The sequence below is a fragment of the Limanda limanda genome, chromosome 4 (genome assembly GCF_963576545.1).
Source record: "Limanda limanda chromosome 4, fLimLim1.1, whole genome shotgun sequence".
NCBI classification, from domain to species: domain Eukaryota; kingdom Metazoa; phylum Chordata; class Actinopteri; order Pleuronectiformes; family Pleuronectidae; genus Limanda; species Limanda limanda.
The window spans coordinates 28,955,144-28,980,333 of NC_083639.1; the positions used below are offsets into that span (position 1 = coordinate 28,955,144).

Below are 25,190 nucleotides of genomic sequence, written 5' to 3' on the forward strand. Positions count from 1 at the left end.
CAGCTTGGACTGATGGGAACAGACCTGGACTGATGGGAACAGACCTGGACTGATGGGAACAGACCCGGACTGATGGGAACAGACCCGGACTGATGGGAACAGACCTGGACTGATGGGAACAGACCTGGACTGATGTGAACCAACCTGGACTGATGGGAACAGACCTGGACTGATGGGAACAGACCCGGACTGATGGGAACAGACCCGGACTGATGGGAACAGACCTGGACTGATGGACACAGACCTGGACTGAAGGGAACAGACCTGGACTGATGGGAACAGACCTGGACTGATGGGAACAGACCTGGACTGATGGACACAGACCTGGACTGATGGGAACAGACCTGCCTGGACTGATGGACACAGACCTGGACTGATGGGAACAGACCTGGACTGATGGGAACAGACCTGGACTGATGGGAACAGACCTGGACTGATGGGAACAGACCTGGACTGATGGGAACAGACCTGGACTGATGGAAACAGACCTGGACTGATGGGAACAGACCTGGACTGATGGGAACAGACCTGGACTGATGGGAACAGACCTGGACTGATGGGAACAGACCTGGACTGATGGGAACAGACCTGGACTGATGTGAACCAACCTGGACTGATGGGAACAGACCTGGACTGATGGGAACAGAGCTGGACTGATGGGAACAGAGCTGGACTGATGGGAACAGAGCTGGACTGATGGGAACAGACCTGGACTGATGGGAACAGAGCTGGACTGATGGGAACAGACCTGGACTGATGGGAACAGACCTGGACTGATGGGAACAGACCTGGACTGATGGGAACAGACCTGGACTGATGGGAACAGACCTGGACTGATGGGAACAGACCTGGACTGATGGGAACAGACCTGGACTGATGGGAACAGACCTGGACTGATGGGAACAGACCTGGACTGATGGACACAGACCTGGACTGATGGGAACAGACCTGGACTGATGGGAACAGCCCTGGACTGATGGGAACAGACCTGGACTGATGGGAACAGACCTGGACTGATGGGAACAGACCTGAGCTGATGGGAACAGACCTGGACTGATGGGAACAGACCTGGACTGATGGGAACAGACCTGGACTGATGGGAACAGACCTGAGCTGATGGGAACAGACCTGGACTGATGGGAACAGACCTGGACTGATGGGAACAGCCCTGGACTGATGGGAACAGACCTGGACTGATGGGAACAGACCTGGACTGATGGGAACAGACATGGACTGATGGGAACAGACCTGGACTGATGGGAACAGACCTGGACTGATGGGAACAGACCTGGACTGATGGGAACAGACCTGGACTGATGGGAACAGACCTGGACTGATGGGAACAGACCTGGACTGATGGGAACAGCCCTGGACTGATGGGAACAGACCTGGACTGATGGACACAGACCTGGACTGATGTGAACCAACCTGGACTGATGTGAACAGACCTGGACTGATGGGAACAGACCTGGACTGATGTGAACCAACCTGGACTGATGTGAACAGACCTGGACTGATGGGAACAGACCTGGACTGATGTGAACCAACCTGGACTGATGTGAACAGACCTGGACTGATGGGAACAGACCTGGACTGATGGACACAGACCTGGACTGATGGGAACAGACCTGGACTGATGTGAACCAACCTGGACTGATGTGAACAGACCTGGACTGATGGGAACAGACCTGGACTGATGGGAACAGACCTGGACTGATGGGAACAGACCTGGACTGATGGGAACAGACCTGGACTGATGGGAACAGACCTGGACTGATGGGAACAGACCTGGACTGATGGGAACAGACCTGGACTGATGGGAACAGACCTGGACTGAATGTTCAGATCCTCTGTAAACACTACGACAAAGACATCAACTGCATTGTTCTGCTGTGATGTGAGGAAACAAATCTTCGTACGTTTCTTTGTTTCTCCTCCGATTGTACGAATCCCTGTGATACGTCGGGTTTCGGACCCCCTCGATTATAAAGCCATACATTCCAAAATTCATCTTCTGTGCGGATCTCGTTTACCTTCTGCACGGTGAACGTCCGTATGACGTATTCTGCGAGTGGTTCGGTTTCGATCAGGGTCACCTTGATGTCGCCGTACACCTCGGTCTCATCGGGCCAGTAGCGCACACACTTCACCTGCAACACACAAGTCACAGTTTTGTGAATCTAAACATCTGCTTCATCTCCAGAAGACAATCACCAGGATTAATATAACAGATGAATCATTGTTTTTGCGTATAAGCTTCCGGAAGTTTGTAAATCAGTTAATTATTGATTGATTTGTTTGATTGTGATAAGTCTGTAAATGTAATTACAATTCTGAAAGAAAAACAATAACTTGAATTATTGATTTTCCTAATCCGCTACCTCGACAGGTGCGGAGCCTCTACATCAAACACACAAACACAAACGCACACACACACACACACAAACACACACAGTAATCCCTCGGATGATGAACTCACCCTGCCCACTTCCACAAGGTTGGTAACCATGACGATGGAGGCCGAGTTTTCCTGCCAGACCATCCTCCAGAAATCCCTCACCGTCTCCTGCATGGGCCCTGACAGACACACACACACACAGACACACACAGACACACACAGACACACAGAGAAATTAGAGATATAAACATACTGACACACAAACTCATTCACTGAGACAAAACTGAGAAAAATGCATCAGACACTTACAGAAACACACACATAACCATACATGTGCACTCACTCACACACACACACAAACACACACACACTCTCTCTCTTATACACACACATGCACTCACATGCTATCAACCCCAGATAGTGGTCCGTGGGTTTGAGGTAATGGGGTCTTAAATTTGTCACGGGGATTTTATAGGACGGTTTAGATTTAGGAGGTTGTGTTAAAAGCTCCGCCGCCCAAAAGGACGACATTTACCAGGTGGCTGCTACACACACACACACACACACACACACACACACTTATACACACACATTTAAACCTGCACAAATGTGGAATCACACACACAGACACACACTCATCACGTCACTTTAATTACCTTGCGTGGCGATGTAATGTCTGGGTCTGTGGTAGCCCTGTGAGACAGAAACAAAAGATCTTAGTCACCCTCTCTTTCCTCAGCCTCCGTTTTCCTCTCGTTTTGTCTTCTTCAGTTCTTTACCACTTTCCTTTATTTTCTTACTTTCATCCCTTTTTTATTGGGCTCTTTTAATTTGTGCACTCCCTCCACTCGTCCCAGGAGCACAACTCAAGGTCGTTTCCCCAAACAAACACAAAACTCAATGACAGGAAGAATCTTGAATTTCGCCCTTTATGAAAAGCAATGACTCTCTTACCAACGATTACCCCCCCCCCCATGGGAGATATAACCTTGCTGAGATAAAAAACATTCTCTTCAATGAACGTTTGATTCCAAATAAATATTCATTAAGAACCTCGTTGTGGGTGAGAGATGAAATTGGAAAGTTAACGACTGGACGGAGGAGAGGAACGAGGGAAACACACTGATGGATGCATGAGTGTGATTATATTTCCATTTTTGCAAAGACTCATGTGAATTTTAAGAGACATTTTGTATTTTGTTCTGCTTCAAACGTCCGTCAGAGATGTTGAGACTAGTTTAGGTTCATGTCAAATGTAGCTTTTGTCAGAATTAGGGTCTAGACTCTAGAGCAGGAAGTTCTGACGGTCTAGCGTCTTTTACCAGGAGACCACCACAGAAGTGTGTGTAGACTCACGTCGATGTAGTTGGCGTTGATGTAGTCGGAGTGGGGGTCTCCCTCCAGCAGCTGCAGGCGGACCCTGGTGTGGTCGTCTGTGGGGTCAGATAGCAGAAAAATACAACAGGCCTAAAGTTACATTTACCCACAGATCTGAGCAGTAACTGTCTGGCTGGGGTCCGACCCACGAACTTCACAGCTCCCGTCGTTAGGTTTTCACTTCTTAACGTGACACATTTTTACACTGCGATCGTTGTCTTCTTCCTTCAGTGGCAACAGATGTTTTCATCCCAAAAACATCTGGAGGATACCGAGCGTCACAACTTCTGACCGACTGACTTTAAAAACATCCGGAAAGATTCAACAGGCATGGTTTGGTTTTGGTTTGGTTTTATTCGGTCACTTCATTTGACTTTCAGCTCGGTCCAGTTCCATTCAGATGAGCTTAACGGAAGCTGTAACATCGGCAGTAAACATTTTTGCACAACACAGATTCATAACATGTTGTTTTGACGAGTCTGCGTTTATGGGACAAACACTGTTTTACAACGAGCTGCGAGTTTATTTACTTTCAAATGATCCATAACAACTTATACCTGCAAAACAGCACATAACCACCGATGGTACGAGTCATTTTTTTATTAATGTCGCTGTTTCCTTTCTGCTGATTCTCAAATACTTCTCTAAAAAGTGACTGAAGCGGCTCCAGGTCAATATAGACACAAGATTATCACTCACATTTATATATCTAGCAACCTTTCATTTGAGTTTGAACATCGTGCTCTGGTGTGGTCAAGTCACCGGATCTAAACCCCCCCTTCTTTCATCTCTCCCCTTTTTAGAGTCAATTATTTTGTCCTGGCCTCTAATAGTCGTCCATATTATTAAGACACGCTGAATGAGGGTGATTATAGCTAATTGCCAGAGGTGATTTTGTTTAGCTGTAACGTAGCAACGGTAGATAAGTGCAGATGATTTAGCCTGATTATATCCACTCGTCTCTCTCAGGGGTTTTTAAAATTTCATGTCATTTTCCTTTCTTTTTCATTTTCCACTCATCGCTTTGAGCCTTGAGAAATATCAGGAGGCCTGAGAGGGGAATCATGCTGCTTTCAAAATAAGATCTCTGCATCGTCTTGACCTTTTCTCCTGGACATAAACTGAGCTCAATTTAAGATCAATAGGAGAATTATACTTTTTTCTCATACTTCTCAAATTAAGCTTCGGAGAAATAGCCTCTTGCCTGCAGCCTTAGAAATACTCCTATTTCCGTCCCCTTTAAAAGAATCTATATTTGTCTCAAGTAATTGAGATTGGACACATGAGCACTCTTAATGCATGTTGCTTTTCCATTTTTGAGTTAATGTATTTGCAGTGGTGCTTTAGCTTGCTCTGAAGCAGCAGCCGCTAAAGAGGTACCGGCTTTTTATTTATAACAATGTTATTATTATTATTATTATTTTGTCGGTTTATTTTTTGCAAAGGTCTTTAAGATCTTTTTTATTGTTGAGGTAAAATAAAGATCCACAAGAAGAGACAAGATTAGATTTGATCTAGTCTCTCGCTCCAGCATTTCTCTAAAGAGAGGTTCAGGAAAAACAGATCAGAATTTTGTAATCCTCACATAAACAGATGATTATTATCCATCTCTCGTGACACAATGAAAAGACTGTAACTGTAAATAAATAAATAATTCCACCCTAACCCTTTTCCATTGTGATTATAGATCCAGTGATACGACTGGAGATGTGAGCAGACGACTCACATCTCCAGTCGTATCCATGCAGCTTCCTCTGTGTTGACAGCCGGAGCACGGGAGCAATCATGTTGTCGAGTGTAAGCAAACACATTTTTTAGTTTTGTGTGAATATCGTGGAGTCGATGTGTCAATTTTCTATTCGCGGTCGAGACACAGAACGACTCGTCCAGTGGAGTAATCACGATCAGAGCGAGCAGGGAAACTACAGAGGAGCTCGACTCTGAGGAAGATCCTTGATGTTGGATGGACGGGATGCGTTTGAAAGAGCCAGAGGGAAAGTAGCCGGGTAGTAATACTTTAATTTACTAACAGTAAACACGAGGTAGAGTACACGCCCCTCCCCGCCCGTGCTGCTGTTGACCGGAAAACACACAAGCACTCGTAACAAGTGCTTGTGTGTGTGTGCACATCGAGTGAGATACCTCTTCCGACTATACCTTGAATAAAAAATACAAAAAATACAAAAAAATCTAAATTAAAAAAAAAAAAAAAATACAAAAAATTTTTGACACTCACAATTTAGTAGCACTTAAATGGCACTTACTTATAGCCCTTTGTATTTGTATTCATTTTTGAAGGAATTGTACTTTTTGGATTCTTGTTGTTCTTGGTTTGTACCCTGGGGGTTGATGCACTTATTGTGAGTCGCTTTGGATAAAAGCGTCAGCTAAATGAAATGTAATGCAATGTAACAAAGTGAATCAAAAACAAAGCAGGAACTGGTAAAAGGGTAAAAGCTTCCCCCTGAAATATTTAAACACTGGTCCTTTGGTGGAAATGCATCTTAAAATGCTTCATGAGGCCACAGAGATAAACACCTGAACTCCTGAACGATGGCCGGCCGGTCAATGGTTCAGTCTGTGAAACTGACACCAGAAGTTAAAGTCTCCACAGCAGCAGAAAGTCGGACGTTCTCTCAGGTTCCTTCAGGAATTACACCTGAAATGTGTCAGGTCTCAATCGATCTCTGCTGCTGAGGTCGTAACAAGTGCTTGTGTGTGTCTGCACATCGAGAGAGATACCTCTTCCGACTATACCTTGAATAAAAAATACAAAAAATACAAAAAAATCTAAAAAAAAAAAAAAAAAATACAAACAATTTTTGACACTCACAATTTAGTAGCACTTAAATGGCACTTACTTATAGTCCTTTGTATTTGTATTCATTTTTGAAGGAATTGTACTTTTTGGATTCTTGTTGTTCTTGGTTTGTACCCTCGGGGTTGATGCACTTATTGTGAGTCGCTTTGGATAAAAGTGTCAGCTAAATGAAATGTAATGCAATGTAACAAAGTGAATCAAAAACAAAGCAGGAACTGGTAAAAGGGTAAAAGGTTCCCCCTGAAATATTTAAACACTGGTCCTTTGGTGGAAATGCATCTTAAAATGCTTCATGAGGCCAGAGAGATAAACACCTGAACTCCTGAACGATGGCCGGCCGGTCAGGGTTCAGTCTGTGAAACTGACACCAGAAGTTAAAGTCTCCACAGCAGCAGAAAGTCAGACATTCTCTCAGGTTCCTTCAGGATTTACCCCTGAAATGTGTCAGGTCTCGAACGATCCCTGCTGCTACAGACCCGCTCTGCCTCTTCACCGCCCTGGAGGAGAATCACTCGCTCCACCGCCGTCAGACGCTACATCACCCAACGTGAAGCGCTAATACAGAGTAGACGCGTTTAATCTGGAGGCTTTCAGCGAATCTCCCCCTTTTTCATTATCACGTCTCGGATCAGCTCCGGGAGAATTATCGGTGCGGCTTCTATATCTGAGTAATTTGCCAGTTTCCGGCTGAGAGGCAACATGACTCCACTCTGCAGGTACGAGATCCTGTCGTCAGCTATCAGCTCGGCACTAACACACACACCCGGCCTGTGAGAGCACACTCAGCAGGGGGTCATCTGCCAGACTTCTGCCTGTCTCTCTTCTCTTCTTCCATTTCTCCCTTTTCATCCTTCATCGTTCTCACCAACCCCGACTTTTCCTTTTCCTCACTCCTCTGCCTCTCCTCCTGCCCCATGCTGTCGGGCTCCCTCAGACAGCAGTAATTACACAGGGGCCAGTGTCAGAGGCTGTCATAATACCAGAGCCACGGGATAGAGGGAGGGAGGGAGGGAGGGAGGGAGAGAGGGAGGGAGGGAGGACCACTTCTCTCGGCCCAGGGAGGGGAGCTTCTAATTGGGCTGAGATGGCAGAAGGTACTGGCTCGCCAACACTGCAGTTCTGGACACAGGCCACAGGTTTGAAGAGGCTGACAGGGTGTGTGTGTGTGTGTGTCTGTGTGTGTGTGTGTGTCTGTGTGTGTGTGTGTCTGTGTGTGTGTGTGTGCGAGTGAGATACAGATTAAAATTAGTTTAAGAAAGATTTTAGTGTCAAACTAAAAGCAGCAACAGCCTCGAGCAAACAGGAGCCTCAATGAAGTCGAATCACTTACGTCTGGATCTACAAACTTGTGCTTAATCTCAAATCGAGATAAAATGCCAACACTAATGTTTCCAAAAAAAAAAAGACTTGACTCCAAAGTTTCCTGGTGAATAGAGCTGAGTCATGCGTTTGCTCAACTCCGTCCTCCGGAGCCACATCTGGATCAGAGACGCACGACATGACAGGCTCCTCAAAAACCGAGGCCAAACAAATCGATCTCAATCCTCCGAAGCAAGTTGATTAAATGTGTTTGAAAAAACATGGATTTCTGCACAAACTCGGACTCCGGACGATGACACCAGCCCGGGATTAGTAGCGTCCACATCCGACGTATTTGGCTGAATCTTTGTACAGCGACAGGAAGTGGAGACTAGGGTTGGGTACCGAGAACCGGTTCCAATATGGAACCGGTTCCAATACAACCGGTACCTACCCGGACCGAAATGCAACGGAGATTTCGGTGCTTCATTTCGGTGCCTGAGCCAATGGAAGACTGAGGTCTCCGCTACAGCCCCCGCCGCAGAGACACGGGGGTCTCCGCGTGACGGGAAAGCGACCCTCAGTCTTCATTTGGCTCAGGCACCGAAGTCACGAGTCAGAGTGTGTGTGTGTTTTGTATTTATTTTTATTTATTTAAGTATAGTGTAAACTTTTGTTAACAGTTCTTATGTTATTCATAGTTTTAAGTTAAAAAGGGTTTTGTATTTATTTATATTTATAATCTACTTTAAACAGTTAATATATTTGGCAATAAAAAAAGCCTTTCTCAGTCAAGCATCGTTTTGTGCACTTTTTTGAAAAAAGTATCGGTTCAGGCACCGTTTAGGCACCGGTATCGTTTTAAAAGTATCGGTTAGGAACCGGTATCGGATAAAAACCAAACGATACCCATCCCTAGTGGAGACGCAAAACCACGTCCATTCACAGAGTCTGCATCAGGACTCATGTTGGCATCTGCAGCACCGGAGCAAACAACAACATCATCATCAGGAGGAGCCGCGGTGTCCAAGGGCAAAGGGCCACGAAGCCATTACTCATTAATGAGCTCCACTCCTCTGCTCTGTCTCCTTCTCCTCCTGACCTTGCATCAACCCCCACCCCCCCCTTTCTCCTCTCCAGCAGCGTCTTCTCTCCGCCACTTTCTGCCTTTTTGTTTGGTTCCATTTAGTCTCTCTGTCTGTGTCTTCTCCCTCTCCCACGTCCCCATTACCCCAGCAAGCAGCCACTGGGAAAGTTTTGCCGGGAGAGAACTTGTTAACTTGCCGGGTCCAAGTAAAGGCCACACACACAAAACAGACTTGTTGTGTGTTTTTTTTTTGTTATTTTTATCTGGGAGAGATTTGCAGGGGGCGGCTGAAAGCAGCAGAAAGCTGTAATTTGGGGACATGAGATCAGAGTGTGTTCACTGAAAGCTGCAGAGACACAAGTAAAACCAGCAGAAGCCTAATGACTGCAGCTGCAGCGCCACAGCAAACAGGAGCCGCTCTTATCAAAAAAAAAATCAAAGGTCACGGAGAAGTTTTATTCTCCACGTCATCAAAAGTGAGACACACATTTTTAAAAATACCTCAGCTGGAGCCGGAGCTCATCTCAAAATCCTGGGGATGAGTTTATTACCATTTCATAAGACTAATGTCTACACGGGATTAGTCTTGCTTGATGAGGCACAAAGACATTTAAATATAAACTGAAGTTAAACGGAAACCTAGGACTAAACTCCATTTTAAAGTTAAACACCTCATGATACTAAAAAGCCTTTGTGGCTCGGGGGTTTGAGTCCCGGACAAATGAAATCGCCGAGTCACAGATATTGAATATGAACCACATCAGTGTCCTGCAGATTTATTGTGGTCGTTTCCGTTATGAGGCAGTTTTAAAACCTCCACTTGCTGCCGTTCACATTCCATTGTCTCCTCGACGCCTGAAAAGAGCAAAACGTGAAACCGAGCTCTGGCTCTTAAGAGAGCGGTGTGGGGGGTGTGGGGGGGGCGTGGGGACACGTAATGCCTCAATCTGCCCATTAGGGATTATTATACAACGCTGGAGAAAGATAATGTCATACCGTGGAGTGGCTCTAATGCAGAAGAGATGCATGATGGGAGATTTCACCATCTATACTGTAACTCATACCCGTGTTTTAAAAGACTCCCCCCCCCCCCCCCCCCCCCCGTGACCCTTCTTCTGTTTTCTCCCACGATGACGGATGTTAAAGCATCGTCACTTTATGGTCATCGAGGAAATGAGAGTTCTGGTCTTTATTGATCCTCGGATGTTAAAAGCAGAAACTTAAAGTCAGTTTCTGATGCACTGTTAAGTCTGAGTAAGTGGAACTTACTTTAAAAAAAATCAAGGGACTTGCCTGGAAAATGTAAAAGTATATATACTAATATGAATGATAGATAATACATCTAATAGTCTTCAGTTATGTTTCCTCTATTTCTACTTCTCAAAACCGAGTTGGTCTAACACGACTAGGTTTAGCTCACGGCCATTTGAAGCCAATGAAAATCAAGTGTTATATGTAATAAGACCATATTTATACATTTATTTGTCTTAGAATTATACAAATGCAAAGTAATGTGAACATTGCCCGTGTCAGCATTACCTCCGACTGCCGTATAGCTACAAAAAATTAACAATTACCTGTCGTAGGTGTTGCTTGTTTATCGAGTATCTTTACAACAGCAACCTCACATTCTAAGTATATTTACAATGTCTCTTTTAGACCAAACAAGTAAATTACCCACATTACAGAAATGGAATCAACTGCACAACGAGAAACAAATAATTAACACTAATGCAATTGTGAGTGACTTTTTTGCAGTGTGGCAACACTTCACAGGACAAGTGAAGCAAAAGGTCAACAAAAAACAACAACAACACAATTCAGCATCTTAACAAGACGCGTTACTTCTTCTCTCCACTGCTGAGGAAAGACAAACCTCCGTCCATAGAAACAAATGGAGGTGGTATTTAACAGCCAGGGGGGGGGGGAGATGCCAACAGTAGCAAGTTAAAACTGCTGAACAGGAAGTTTTCCTCCTCTTCATCCTCTCCTCTCCTCTCCTCTCCTCTCCTCTCCTCTCCTCTCCTCTCCTCTCCTCTCCTCTCCTCTCCTCTCCTCTCCTCTCCTCTCCTCTCCTCTCCTCTCCTCTCCTCTCTCCTCCTCCTCACGCTCTCCTCGCCTCCTTCTTTCCAGTCGCCACTAAGCAGGGATTGTGTCTGTCACAGATATAGTTAATCAGTTAACTCCCCACGGAGCTCGACTCACTCACCACACACACACACACACACACACACACACACACACACACACACACGCCGCCGTCAGCGCAGCTCAGGGCATTAGGGAATTTAATAGCACGTTTGATTGAGTGTAAGTGTGTGTGTAAGAGACGGAGCGGCGTGTAAGTGTGTTAAAGTATCTTTAACACACTCACTGCTGCTCGTATGTTCCGGAACATCTTTGGAGTTTTTTGTGTTGAAAGGTTTGTGCGTTTGTGCGTTTGTGCGTGTGCAGTTTTCAAAGTGTTTCAAGTGACGTGTGTGTTCCAGCATCAGCAACTTGTGTGTGGTATTTCTGTGCATGTGTGTGCAGTCGCCCTTTTGGCCACATGCGTGCATATATTTGTGTGTGTGTGTGTGTGTGTGTGTGCATGGCGGAGGGTGTGGAAGTGTGTAAAAGCGTCCATGCATGCATGTGTTTGTGGGTGTGTTAGTGCGCATGGGTGTTAAAACGTGTGTAATTGCTCATTCAGAGCTCCCTGCAGCTGGTGTGTCAAACAGCTCAGAGTGTTGTCGACTTACACACACAAACACACACAAACACACACCTCAAGATGCTGTTTCCAGCTGTTTGAAGGCTGTCAGGAGGGAGGGAGGGAAAAGGAGAGAGGGGGATGAAAAGCAGTGGGAGAGAGAGAAAAGAGGGAGGGAAAAAAGAGGAGCAGCCTCTCCACACTACACTGCAGAGCTGAACCAGTGTTGTGTTATTTAGTGTGTAGCCAAGAAGAAGTGGCGCCCGCACCTCACACTGTGTGAGTTTAATGATGACGTCATCGAGACATGATTCGAATAAGCAGCAGATTGTGTGTGTACTGGTTTCAATGGTAGATGACATCATCATCTTCACAGTGACCTCACGATGACGTCGTTCTGATCATATTGTCGGGAATTATTTTCCGATCTATAGAAGTTTCAGGTTTTTCTGACTGGATGCAGCACAGATATTTTTGAATGATGCCATTTTCAAAACTGATGTCACTTATGACGTCAAATGATTGTTTCTGGACAATTTAGTGAGTTAAATTTCTTTATCTTTAATTGGCTGAATGGTTAATTAGAGTGTTTTCACTACTTTCATCACTGAGGCTAGTAAAAGTGTCTGGCATCGAACAAGTCTAGGTAAAAAACTTAAGAGCTTAAACACATTTACACATTTATCTATTTTCAAAAACCAAAAATAAATCAACGACTAGTACCACCAGTTCCTTCAGCTCAAAAGAACACAACCTGTTTTTTCATATGGACACAGGAATCGAAATTTGATTCATGTACTTTATTCCAAAACAACATTTAACATCCCTGCGAGTATTTGTTTTTGGGGAATTGCTGTTCGGTTTTAATATCGTTATATTTTCACCAAATCCAAGCTGCAGCCAAACCGATCATCGTTCATACTTTTTAAAAATATGAATTAGTCTCACACAGAACAGCTGACAGTGAGCACCAATTAATTCCTTCACGTCTGGCCCCAGTTTGAATAGTGTCACCGCACATGTTAAATATCCAGATGTTGCCATTCGCTCATTTTTGTTCTGTCAAGTCTCTTAAACCTTTATTAATCTCTGGAGAATTTCACAATCTGCAAAACACACAGCTCTTTACCCACAATCCCCTGCTGCATGTATAACCACACAGCACAGGAAGACGTCCAGATAGAAACGTTTACACGACCCTGCGTGTTTACTTCTTCTTTATTTTAGCACCTCAACAAATAATCGACTTTCCCACTTACAGAGCCGACTCTTTCCATCAGCGTCACGTTTGTGTTTGTGGAGGAAGCATCTTTCTCTGAGTCTAATGTCTGGGTAAAGTCTCCTGGAGCCGGCCAATCACAAGCCAGGCCTGAGGAGTCTGAGTCTATGTGGGAAGTGAACGAGTCGTGCTGAGCTCAGCTTGTTCCTGCTTGTCAGTGTAGAACTGTCACAGCAGCCGAAGCATGAGCCGCTTTGATGGTTTGGATTCCACACATGGACTAAAAGTATCTGGAACTTTGACAACGGGACAATGGGACAATGGGTCCCCCAGCTGCTGGTAATGCAGAGGACTATACCACAAGGATTTAGAGCAACACACAACAGTAACCATGTAGAAGTTTTAAATCTTAATGATCCAATTTCATTCTTTTGCTAAACTAATGCAGGGATTGACGGGCAAAAACAAAAACTGGGGCACTCAACCAATCAGACATCTTCGTCCAAATGTTCCTGTACATCTATAAAGTAGAAGGGACCTTTAATTGGCCCTTTGGTAGAAATGCAGAATTCACAGATTTCCTGGAAAGGTTCCCGGTACCTGGTTCGGTGACGCAGCTTTAGAACCCGAGGAGTCTAAAGATAAAGATTTGAGTTCTAGCTTCACTGAATCGGTTAAAAAGGAAAGTCAAACTCCTTCAGTCAATATCTCTATAGATGTCTAGACGGCAGCACGTCTCATTAATTCTGATTTCGGTCATCAACAATCCACCCTCACATAATGTCAATGATCACAGATCATCATTAACAGCTATCAACGCATCTCCAATCGTCAGGCCCCTGAAGTTCCTGAAGGATGAAACACAATCACTCATAATCCTCCGCGTGCTAATTAAAAAACACAATCACGGATGAAATCGTTACTTCGTTGCAACTGTTCTAAATCAGCGTTGAAATCCGAGGTGTATTGTTATTACTGTGTCGTTGACAACCCCCCCCCCCCCCCCCCCGACTGCTTCTGAAGAGGAACAATGATTAACAGCAATCAAACCGTCAACAGCATTAATAATATCATCAGTGGCGTTAAAAATCAGCCTCATTATCGTCATTATCTGCTCGTACCTCCGACTGAGAAAGTGCAACCGAAACCGTTTCATCATCTGCTGGAGATGAGAAACCTAATCAATCTGTTTCTTCAGTCGTTTTCTTCCTGTTTGTCTCTTGTTGTTTTGTTTGTTTTTTTACACTTCAGGAAGACGACGACGTGCGTCACCGACTGTGTTTTTTCTGTTCAGAGTCGAGGAATAAACATCAGAGAAAGATTGAAGCTCAATCAGAACCTGGAGAGAAGAACCCGGCTAATTACAGTTCTTCATGAAACCTCTTTTGATCCGAGGGTTTTCTTTATAGTTTGGCTTTCGCCTCTTAGATCCATAGAAAATCCTAATATCCTAATATTTAAAACGATGAAGGGTAGCTTGATTATTTCTCTAAGATGACCCTGAAATGCTGGGATGTCCAACGTTTGAATCCATCTGTCTTCTTTCACTAATCTGGGATTGGCTCGAGGAAGCAGGATTCTCCGGACATCCCTCTCCCCAGCTGCACTCTACAACTAATCCTGTGGGATCTGAATGCATTTCCAGACCAGAGAGGATGAGTCCTACCTCCAGCAGGTTCTGGATCTATCCTATCTCGCACAAGATAGGCCCCAGCCTCCTCATCTGGATCACAAATATGGAGTCCCCTACAGCAGCAGATTATACTGCACATTGCATTCTAAAGGAATCTGATTAACGGCCTCACAACGCTTCACAAAACTCCCTCAGAACCCAAACATCTGTAAAATGATTCCCATATATCAAATCTGTGGACTTTCCCTTAAAGATGCTCAGGTCTCTTTCTCTCACCAGTCTCGATGTTTCAATATTGAGCCACACACATTTATTTTGAAATGGGTTTGTTCAGTGAGATTATGCGGAAACAAGACAACAAAACCGAACCTCTTGAAACTAAACCCTGCGTCTCGTGGAATAATGTCTCAGCTGCACCGCGGCAGCCAATCAGCCACAAGCCAGACTGCTGTGATCTGAACAAGTCTGAGTGTGTGTGTGTGTGTGTGTGTGTGTGTGGACGTTAGGTATTGGACTTATATTCACTGAGTTTGTATTTGATGTGTGTACAAAAAGTGTGTGTTTATTGTGTGTCTGTTTTTGACAGCTTGGGTGACGCCTGATATTTATTGTGGTTCTTTGGTCAACACTTCAGAGGAGTTGTTGGCGTTCTGACTTCAGAGCAGCTCGGCAGACGTGGAGAGAATCGGCGCCAGGGAAGATAAGAGAGGAGGAGGACGGACTGTGTATCGTGGACACACACACACACACACACACACACACACACACACACACACGCACTCAACAACACACACACACACACACTCAACAACACACAAACACACACGCTGCTGTATTTGCTTTTCAAATCCTTCTTCCTTTGTTACACACACAGACACAGACACACTCACAGAGACACGATGCCCTCACCCTCTGTTTCAGTCTTTGTCTCACACCCTAACACACACACACACACACACACCCGACCACACACACACACACACGCACGCACACACACACACACACACACACACACACACACAGACACACACACACACACACACAGAGATCACCTCAGCTGTAATGAGGAGCAACATGATGCAGGAAGAGGTACTGATTGTACCACTGATGTTTGGAGGTCTGTGTGTGTGTGTGTGTGTGTGTGTGTGTGTGTGTGTGTGTGTGTGTGTGTGTGTGTGTGTGTGTGTGTGTGTGTGTGTGTGTGTGCGTGTGTGTGTGTGTGTGTGTGTGTGTTAGCAACGCCTGGCAAAGACTGACAGCCCGTGTAATGATTCTCATTCACCTGTACAATTGTGCACATTAGTGAATAGAGGGAGGGCTTTGGGGGGAGTTTGTGCACGAAGGAGAGGAGAGAGGGAGAGAGGAAGAGGAGGAAACAAGAAGAGGACATCAAGGGGCAGAGGTAGGAGAGAGTGACACACTCAAGAAGATACGGTGAATAGATGAAGTTCAGAGAGAGAGTCGGAGTCAGAGATCAACACATAGGAGGAGAAAGGAGGAGAAAGGAGGAGGAAAGGAGGAGAAAGGAGGAGAAAAGAGGAGAAAGGAGGAGAAAGGAGGAGAAAGGAGGAGAAAGGAGGAGAAAGGAGGAGAGGACGGTGGCGGCTGAGAGGAAAATGCAAAACACGGAGAAGACAAAAGCAAAAGGAGGAGATGAGAGGAGGTGGAGGACGGAATATTATAAAGGATTTTACTTTTACAGTTTTTCAGTGTATTTGAATGATTCAATATATTTCCCCTCAGTGACTAGTCTTGATAATCACACTGTAATCTGACTTATGGTAATGTGTTTACTGTGAGGAGTGAGCCTCTGTCTCTTTCTTCCAAATCACCATCCTGCCGTTCATATAATATAATATAACACATGCCCCTGTTTGCATGTGTATAAATAAAAGCCAATGAATCTGTTTACTCTGAAGGCATGGGACTGTTGAATTATAAATGACCATATGGGACGGCTGCTCTATGAACTGATGGAGGGCTGAGAAAGAAAGAAAGAAAGAAAGAAAGGAGGAGAGGCAGCAGAGAGGAGGGGACGGAGGGGAGGAGGGAGGAAATAGAAGCAGACAGATTCCTGTAATGAGGAAACACCGCCGTGCTCTGCCTCAACCCGTAAACTGTCAGAGGTGATCCGAAGAGAGGGATGGATGGATGGAGAAGAGAGGGAACTGAAGAAAGGGGAGGAGAGGGATTCAAAGGGAGAAAAGAAAGGGAGAGAACATGAAGAGACAATGAAAGAAAAAGAGAATGAGGATAAAATTTAGGAGAAAGTGCAGATGGAGCAGAAGAAGAGCAGGGAGGTGATCAGAGGGAGATAAGGGACAAAAAGATGGAGGGAAGAAAGAAAACAGGACGAGAAGGAGAGGAAGAGATGGAAGTGGAAGTCAGGAGAGGAGGAGAGGAGGAGAGGAGGAGGAGGAGAGGAGGAGAGAAGGAGAGGAGGAGGACAGGAGGCTGGTGGATAAACATTTATTCGGTTTGGAGGGATGGATGGATGGAGAAGAGAGGACACTGAAGAAAAGGGGAGGAGAGGGATTCAAAAGGAGAAAAGAAAAGGAGAGAACATGAAGAGACAATGAAAGAAAAGGAGAATGAGGTTAAATATAGGAGGAGGCGCAGATGGAGCAGAAGAAGAGCAAGAAGGTGATCAGAGGGAGATAAATGACACAAAGACGGAGAGAAGAGGGAAGAAACAAAACAGAAGGAGAGGGAAGAGATGGAAGTGGGAGTCGGGTGATGGGAGAGGAGGAGAGGAGGAGAGGAGGAGGACAGGAGGACAGGAGGCTGGTGGATAAACATTTATTCAGTTTGGAGGGATGGATGGATGGAGAAGAGAGGGAACTGAAGAAAGGGGAGGAGAGGGTTTCAAAGAGAGAAAAGAAAAGGAGAGAACATGAAGAGACAAAGAAAGAAAAAGAGAATGAGGTTAAATTTAGGAGAAAGCGCAGATGGAGCAGAAGAAGAGCAAGAAGGTGATCAGAGGGAGATAAGTGACACAAAGATGGAGGGAAGAGGGAAGAAACAGGAGGAGGAGAGGAGGAGAGGAGGAGAGGAGGACAGGAGGCTGGTGGATTAACATGTATTCAGTTTGCTGAAGGGATTCCAGAGATGGCAGCGAGCGCTTGTGTTCGGCAGATGGCCGGAGGAAGAGTGTGTTAACACTTCAACTCAGATCAGCCCTTTGCAAACTGATTCAGGGAGGGAGGGAGGGAGGGAGAGAGGGAGGGAGGGAGGGGAGGACCATGTGATAGAGGAAGAGAAAGGGGGAAAAGTGACGAGATCACAGAGAGTCAAACGTCCTCACAGGGATCAACAGGGATCTTCAGGACAAGATCTTGGATCCTGGTTTGAGTCTCTCAAGGAGAGTTTCCCTTGTTGTGATTCTCTGAGGCTCAATGATCATTTGTTCAGGTTGGAGATGAAGACGAGTGATGAAGACACAACTGGGGACACTTTCACACCCCCGCTTCTGACTTCTCACTTTAATCTGAACTGAAAGAACAGGTGGAGGTTCCTCTGCTCTCACACTATCGGTATATAAGCACAAGTACAAGAATGTGAAGGCAAGTCCAACTTCTCCCAAAGTGGCTGATGAGGCCCCGAGACTCCAGGGACTAAAGGAAAGTTTTAAACTCGTCAAATGAAGACTAACGAACGAGGTAGTGAGTGTGAAGATCAGCTTCCTGCATGCAGCCGGATCCACCGTGTGCACCAGAGCTCACATGTGGGAGTTTGCTCCGAGCTCTCAGGCTGTAAAGCAGAAATACGAGTTCAACCCGACTGGAGGAAAAGACCAGAAGAACCTTTAACCCATATTTAAAGTTTCAGCCTCCGCCTGTCGCAGCACATTTCCTCGTTCTAATAAAGACGGCACACAAAGTCATTTCCCTCCGGGGCCTTTTTACAACGTTTTCTCAAGGAAATTAGTCTTTTCACAATCACAGCAGGCAAGATGGACAGTTTCCATTACCAGGCCCTTGTAATTAAAGGATTTGTACTAATAGCAAATTTATCATAATTCCTGCCGGCTATCAAGTCCTTGTCAGGCTATTTCATTTCAGCACAATGTTTCATTTTAAAGCCTTCAGGTTAGTGCGCTCTCCCTGCCGTGACATCATAACCCCTCGTAATGAGCCGTGTGTGCGTGCAAACACACACACACACAGACACGCACAGACACACACACACATTCACATGCACTCCTCGATGAGTTGTTTAGTGTGTAGTGCATGTGAGTTTGATGCAGGTTTGCACACAGGCTGGTCTCCGTGATTCCATTACAATGACTCACAACCAGTGGTGTATAAAGTACTTGAAAGCCATACTTGAGTAAAAGTACAGATATCTTCCCTGAAAGTGACTTCGGTAAAAGTAGAAGTCACCCGTCAGAAAATGACTTGAGTAAAAGTCTTAAAGTAGGTCATATTAAAAGTACTTAAGTATCAAAAGTATCTGGTGTTGAAATGTACTTAGGTATCAAAAGTAAAAGTACAAGTACCAAACATTAAAAATGCAAAGTGCTTTTTATAGTAGTCCTACACAGACACAAAACAACCCAAAATGTTTCTCCTCAAGATTTATCTCAACTGACTGAAAAATTATAACAACAATATAATATAATATAATGTATGTAATGTTTAATTTTACAAATTTTGAACCCTAGATAGAGAGAGAGAGAGAGAGAGAGAGAGAGAGAGAGAGAGAGAGAGAGAGAGAGAGAGAGAGAGAGAGAGAGAGCTGCGTCAACCTCCGCTGCTCAAGTAACGAGCCAGTTTGAGAATGTAAGAAGTAGAAAGTACACATATTTTTGTTCAAATGTAACGAGTAAATGTAAAAGTCGTCAGGAAAATAAATACTCAAGTAAAGTACAGATATGTGAAAAATCTACTTAAGAACAGTAACAAAGTATTTCTACTTTGTTACTTCCCACCACTGCTCACAACTATTATCTGCAGATTTAACCATGACCACGTTTTGTTGAAGCACAATTCTGATCCAACAACTCACCTTAACTTTACCTGAAACTATGTCTACAGAGTATGTCTTAAAAACATAATAATGTAAAAAAAGTAAAAGGCAAATTTGACTATGACGGACGGGTCGAAGGGAGGGAGAGAGTCGGGCAACAAACAGCTACACAATAGTATAAACACACAACATAACGCACAACCTGACGGATCAGCTTGGTGCAGCATTGACTTGTGGACAGGCGAACTGAAACCTTGTCCCTAACTTTAACTGTAACTGTAACACACAGCCCTATCACACACATACACACACCATATAATACCACTTCTACCTAATTGAGTCCTGAGGTGTACAAAATAACAAGCTCACACACACACTAACACACACACAGCCACAGACACACACAGGTATCATCAGTGCAAACACAATCCTATCCCACCCTTGTTCCATTGCAGAGCAGCAAGTTCACGTGTGGACTCGTCCTCTCCCGGCTCACGCCTGCTACACACAGCACATGCTTCACTGTGCCCCCCCCCGCTCCAAACCGACGTCTATGAATTAACTAAAGGTCTCCGGGCTTTGATCATCACGAAGGTAAAGAGATCCTTTCTCCCACAGTAGCTTCCACGTGTCAGATTTAAGAAAATGAGGTTGAACAGACTTTGATAATTAATTCTGGAAAAAGGGACGGATCTCATTAAATATGTATACGAGTGAGTGTGTTATTTCTATTCGACACCGTGTTTTGCTTTTGATTGAATTGGCCCTCACTGTCAGATGTTGAAACCCTGAATGATTCATCTGCCACAAGCTGCTCCTGCCGGCATCTGGCTCCCAGCAGGGGGTCACCTGCACCAGTCCCACCCGGAGCTGGAAGGAGCCGGTCGGGGGGGGGACTGGGTGAAGGACACTTCAGAGGAGCAGATGGTTGTGAACACAGAGGGTTCGGACCTGTGTCCTCCAGCTTGAGCTAAAGGTCTCTGTGTAAATCAGACCACAGCATGTTTAATTAAAGCTGCATTTGGAATTTGAATTGGAAATGTACGTGGATCAGGAAATATGAAAAAGGAAGAAATGCTGTGTGTTGATACATATGCTCTGGTCTTCTGTCCCCTGCCCTCTTCTCTCTATTGTTTCTTAATGTATATATTGTCTTATTGTATATATTGTTGTTTTGTTTTCATGCACAGTGCACCAACCACACCATGGCAATTTCCAATATCTTGTAACGGACTGGGTTTATGTTTATGTGTGATTTTGATGTTGTTCAGTAAAACACTTAGTTTAAGGAGTGTTCTGATGTCCTAAGGGTCAGTGAAGGGGTCAGGGGTGGGACTTGTGATTGTGTAGACCAATAGGATGGGGTTGGATGGGTGAGAGACTCTCTCATTGGCTGGTTTTGCGGGGGATAGCGAGTCAAGGAGGAAGTGAGTTTGTCGTGAGGAGTGCGAGTGACCGAGTGAAGCGAGAAGCGCATATGTTCGTGAAAAGGTTAAATAAAAGTTGTTAACGACGAAGAAGCTTCCTGTCCTCTCTAAGTGAGGATGTTACATTATGCAAATATATGTGGCAATAAAAAGAATTCTGATTCTGATTCTGATTCTGATTCTGTGGCTGACGTCTAACAGAGGTGACAGGTTCATCGTACTGTCTGCATCCAAGCATTTCATTTACCTATATATATATATATATATATATAAATAATAGGTATTCAAAGTTTTAAATCTGGTGCAGTTTGGAAATGCAGCACGATCAATATTGATAGTTTAGTAGATCTGTAGCATCGATCCCGACAAAGGGAACAGCCACAGATTCTGTAATTAACAATAAACACTTAGAATACATTAAAATAGCATTAATATACTCATGTAGATCAACCAGTGAAAATAGAACCACCCAGACCAGTTCAGTCAGGCTGGACAGTTAATGTAAATAAGTTCCTGTATCCCAGTGATGTCAAGTTTGAGAAAACATTCATCTAATCCAAACCAAACCAAACCAAACCAAGCCAAACCAAGCCAAACCAAGCCAATGCACCACACAGTTCCAACCCAAACTAAACACATGTCTATCTTCGTCATTGCAGTACTCACAAGCGATGATGTTGCCATAGCGATTCTTGTTGCGGTTCTCGTCCTTCTTGGCCGTTTCCCAGGGCGCCGTCTGTCCCTCTGCCAGGGCCTGAACATGCACACAGACACACACACAAATTTTTAGTTATGAACACACAGAAATATGCATGCACACATGGCCCGATGCCCGGAGCTTGTACCCGGACACGTGCGCAGGCAGAAGTTGAAACGGTAACTGATGAATATTAATGAAAAGCCGATGAACTGATAGTTTAACTTGAACCACTCAGGGCGCCGAGGGTAACACAACGCAACACAACTGACTGCACGCAGGTCACACGTGATTCAACTTTCAAAAACGACATCTTCTTATTGTTGTTGATGCATTTTTTTTTTTAAACTTATAATATTAATTAGGGGAAATATGCAGTTAAAGGCCAATTTTTTTTTATTTCTGTACATCCTGTGATATCAGCAGAATATCAGATCTCAGTCACTAAACTTATCATTAAATTCACTTCTCCTCTTTTAGGATTAGTTTCCCTGGTTTTAATTCCTTCTCATTAAAAGTCAGACATGTTAACAGTTCCAATCGGGTCGGTCAGAATCTCAGCCAAATCCAGGACATGGTGCTAATCAACAGCCCGACAGGCAGGTGAGAACATTCCCTCCGTCCAACTTCACTGGCAGAACTGCAATTTCATTTTTGCACTAAATTATAAGGGCAACCAGGAGTGTGTGTGTGTGTGTGTGTGTGGGGGGGGGGGGGGGGGTAAACTCTGAAGGGAAGACACACAAAGTCTGGGTTTGTTGTTTCTGATGGTTTGGTCTGAGAGAGAAACTGTGTCAGTCCTTTGTTTGGGAGAGAAGACAGACTGTCCTGCCCCCCCGCTGTGACGCTGGCCCGAGTGACAGGCCTTACACACGAGGACAGCGTGTGTGTGTGTGTGTGTGTGTGTGTGTGTGTGTGTGTGTGTGTGTGTGTGCATGTATGAACCGTGTGTGAGTGGTGAAATTAACTCTGCACAAGTTTTCCTGTAGATGATTGTGAGAATGTTTGATTGTCTGAGAGAACGATCGTTTGACTCACATGCATGTTTTTGTGAGTGTTTGTGTGTTTGTGTGTGTGTGTATGTGTGTGTGTGTGTGTGTGTGTCTGAGTGTCTGTGTGACTGTGTGTATGTTTAAGACCCCTCTCAAGCTTGTGCTTAACATCCAAACCCCAGCTCTGAGAGGTCGCCATGTGGATACTGAACCACTTTAGAACAACCATTATAACACACAGACACACACACACATACAAACACACACACACACACACAGACACATTGTGTGTATAGGGACAAGTGAACAATCCTTTGGAGTCCATTAAGGGCTTAACAAGACCAGACAAAAGCTTTCACTTACGGCCATTGATATGACCTAGATATGCATACACACACACACACACACACACACATGCACAAACACACACACACACACACACACATGCACAAAAACACACACACACACAGTGACAGAAATATAGACATCTACACATATTGCTCAGTCAAGCAGAAAATTGATTCTTTCAAAGTGGCACATGGGTCTGAGTGTGTGTTTGTGTGTTTGTGTGTTTGTGTGAGAGAAGGACGTTTAAAAATATTTTTTGGACACATTAGGTAAGAGGCATCTGCTCGTGGGTTTTTGAGTGTGTGTATTTGTGTGTGTGTGTGTGTGTGTGTGTGGATATTTGCATAAGGTGTGGGTTGGCCGCCCTTTTCCAACCTGAAGAAAAACAGCCTCGATCTAACCAGAAACCTTTTCAGATTATTAATCTTCTTCACAAATACACAGAGAAACACACAATGAACACATTTCCTCCGAGCTTGTACTTCAGTAATTTTAGATTTACCAAACTAAAACACAATTGCATCACATTTGATTCCCTAGTTGAATAGAATATCAGTGAAACCTTATTTTATTTGAGATGCTCTCGCAAAAAAAGTGTGAATTGGAAGTTAATGATTATATTCTAACTTTGGAGTAAATGTGTCAGTAGCTCGACTAAGGGTTGTTTTAAATTGTCTAAAAACTTGTATGTGTTAAAAATGCTGCGATGGATCAATGTAACACAGGATTTGTGTGTTACATAAAAAACTGAATTTGTTTCAGGACAATTTAAAAGACGGTTTAAAGAACAAAGTACTTTTGTGAGAATATAATCATGTTTTATACGTTTTTCATGGGAAACATCTCATTAAACTCATCACACCATCGTCTCCAGGCTCATGACAGTTAACCGTTCAGTCCAATAACCCAGCGTTGGTCACGCTCAGGCCACGAGTCACTGAGCGCTCCAGCAACAAGTCGATCTGCCTGAGAGGCGGAGCTTCACACAACGAGTATCATCCCTTTAAACTGCAGGAGGTGCGATGGCGCTGGGGAGCGACATGTTGCCAGCGTGGCTGCTGTCGGTGCTGGTGAGGTTAATGGGCTTCAGCACCGGAGGTCACATCCCACACAGAGACAGGGACAAGGGGACATATGGGGTGTGGTGGCAGACACACACACACACACACACACACATACACACACACACACACACACACGTACACACACACACACACACAGAGACACACAGAGAGAGAGGACATAACTGCAAACATTTCACCTCAGAAATGTTTTTATTCTGCCCTAACCTGACTGAGAAGTTAAATAAAAATAAGAATCCCAAGCTTTCACTTTTATATGTGAACAAAAACAGTTTTAAGAATCAGAAAAAGGGCATTCAAATATCTGCTAAGTTTGAATTAAGTGAATTTGTCTTTTTTAAATACTGTCCATAGTCTTTCTCCATTTGTTGTTGGTGACAGAAGGAGATAAACCCGCTCTACAGATACAGACTCTCTCTCTCTCTCTCTCTCTCTCTCTCTCTCTCTCTCTCTCTCTCTCTCTCTCTCTCTCTCTCTCTCTCTCACACACTGGAGAATAAATCACATTTGCTCTCCCCTGAAACGTATCAGTGGGAATAAACCAAAATGACAGGAAGCAAATGAAAATATAACGTACGGCATCACAGAGGGACAATTTCCAACACGCATGCAGAGTTGATAATAGAAAATATTCATTCTTATGAGAGCGGAGGGGGAGAGGGGGTGGGGGGGGGGGGACTGCCTCCTGTCTTTTGAATGAAAGAGAGAGAGAGAAGGAGGATTTTAAAATAAGGAAAATGAGAGCACACGGTTGAATACCCGCGATGAAGAAAGATTATAAAACCCGTGTGATAAACTGTTCTCTGAAGAAAACAGGAGGCCTGAGCACAGAGAGGAACTCAATTCAAAGGAATGAAGAGAGGGAGGAGCAGGGAAAAGAGAATAAGAGGAGAAAAGATGAAGAAGAGAGGGAAACACAATGTGGACTAAATAGAGGGAGTGTCTATGGTAAAAGAAGGGGAGAACACGGAGGAGGGGAATGAATTTGGAAGAAGATATAAGCAACTAAACACACCAAGAAGCAAACAGAAACTGGGCAGAATGGAAAGTAAGAGCCAGTTTGTTTCTCACAAGCTGTTTTCCGCCATTATCCCCAAAAACTCCGGAACCTTCTCGTCTTTCCAGGTGGACGTCGGCATCGCCTCTTCAT

General features: G+C 44.4%; 1 protein-coding gene across 1 annotated transcript in view; it reads right to left on the reverse strand.

Annotated features, from left to right (window-relative positions):
• ptprt (protein tyrosine phosphatase receptor type T) overlaps window positions 1-25,190 on the reverse strand; it is a 247,061-nt gene that overhangs the window by 22,618 nt on the left and 199,253 nt on the right. Inside the window, exons 25-29 of the mRNA XM_061070022.1 lie at window positions 21,588-21,675; window positions 3,755-3,840; window positions 3,055-3,091; window positions 2,480-2,577; window positions 2,034-2,150 (exon numbers count right to left, since the gene is read on the reverse strand). Coding sequence (XP_060926005.1) covers window positions 2,034-2,150; window positions 2,480-2,577; window positions 3,055-3,091; window positions 3,755-3,840; window positions 21,588-21,675 — 426 coding nt within the window. The remainder of the gene's footprint in view (window positions 1-2,033; window positions 2,151-2,479; window positions 2,578-3,054; window positions 3,092-3,754; window positions 3,841-21,587; window positions 21,676-25,190) is intronic.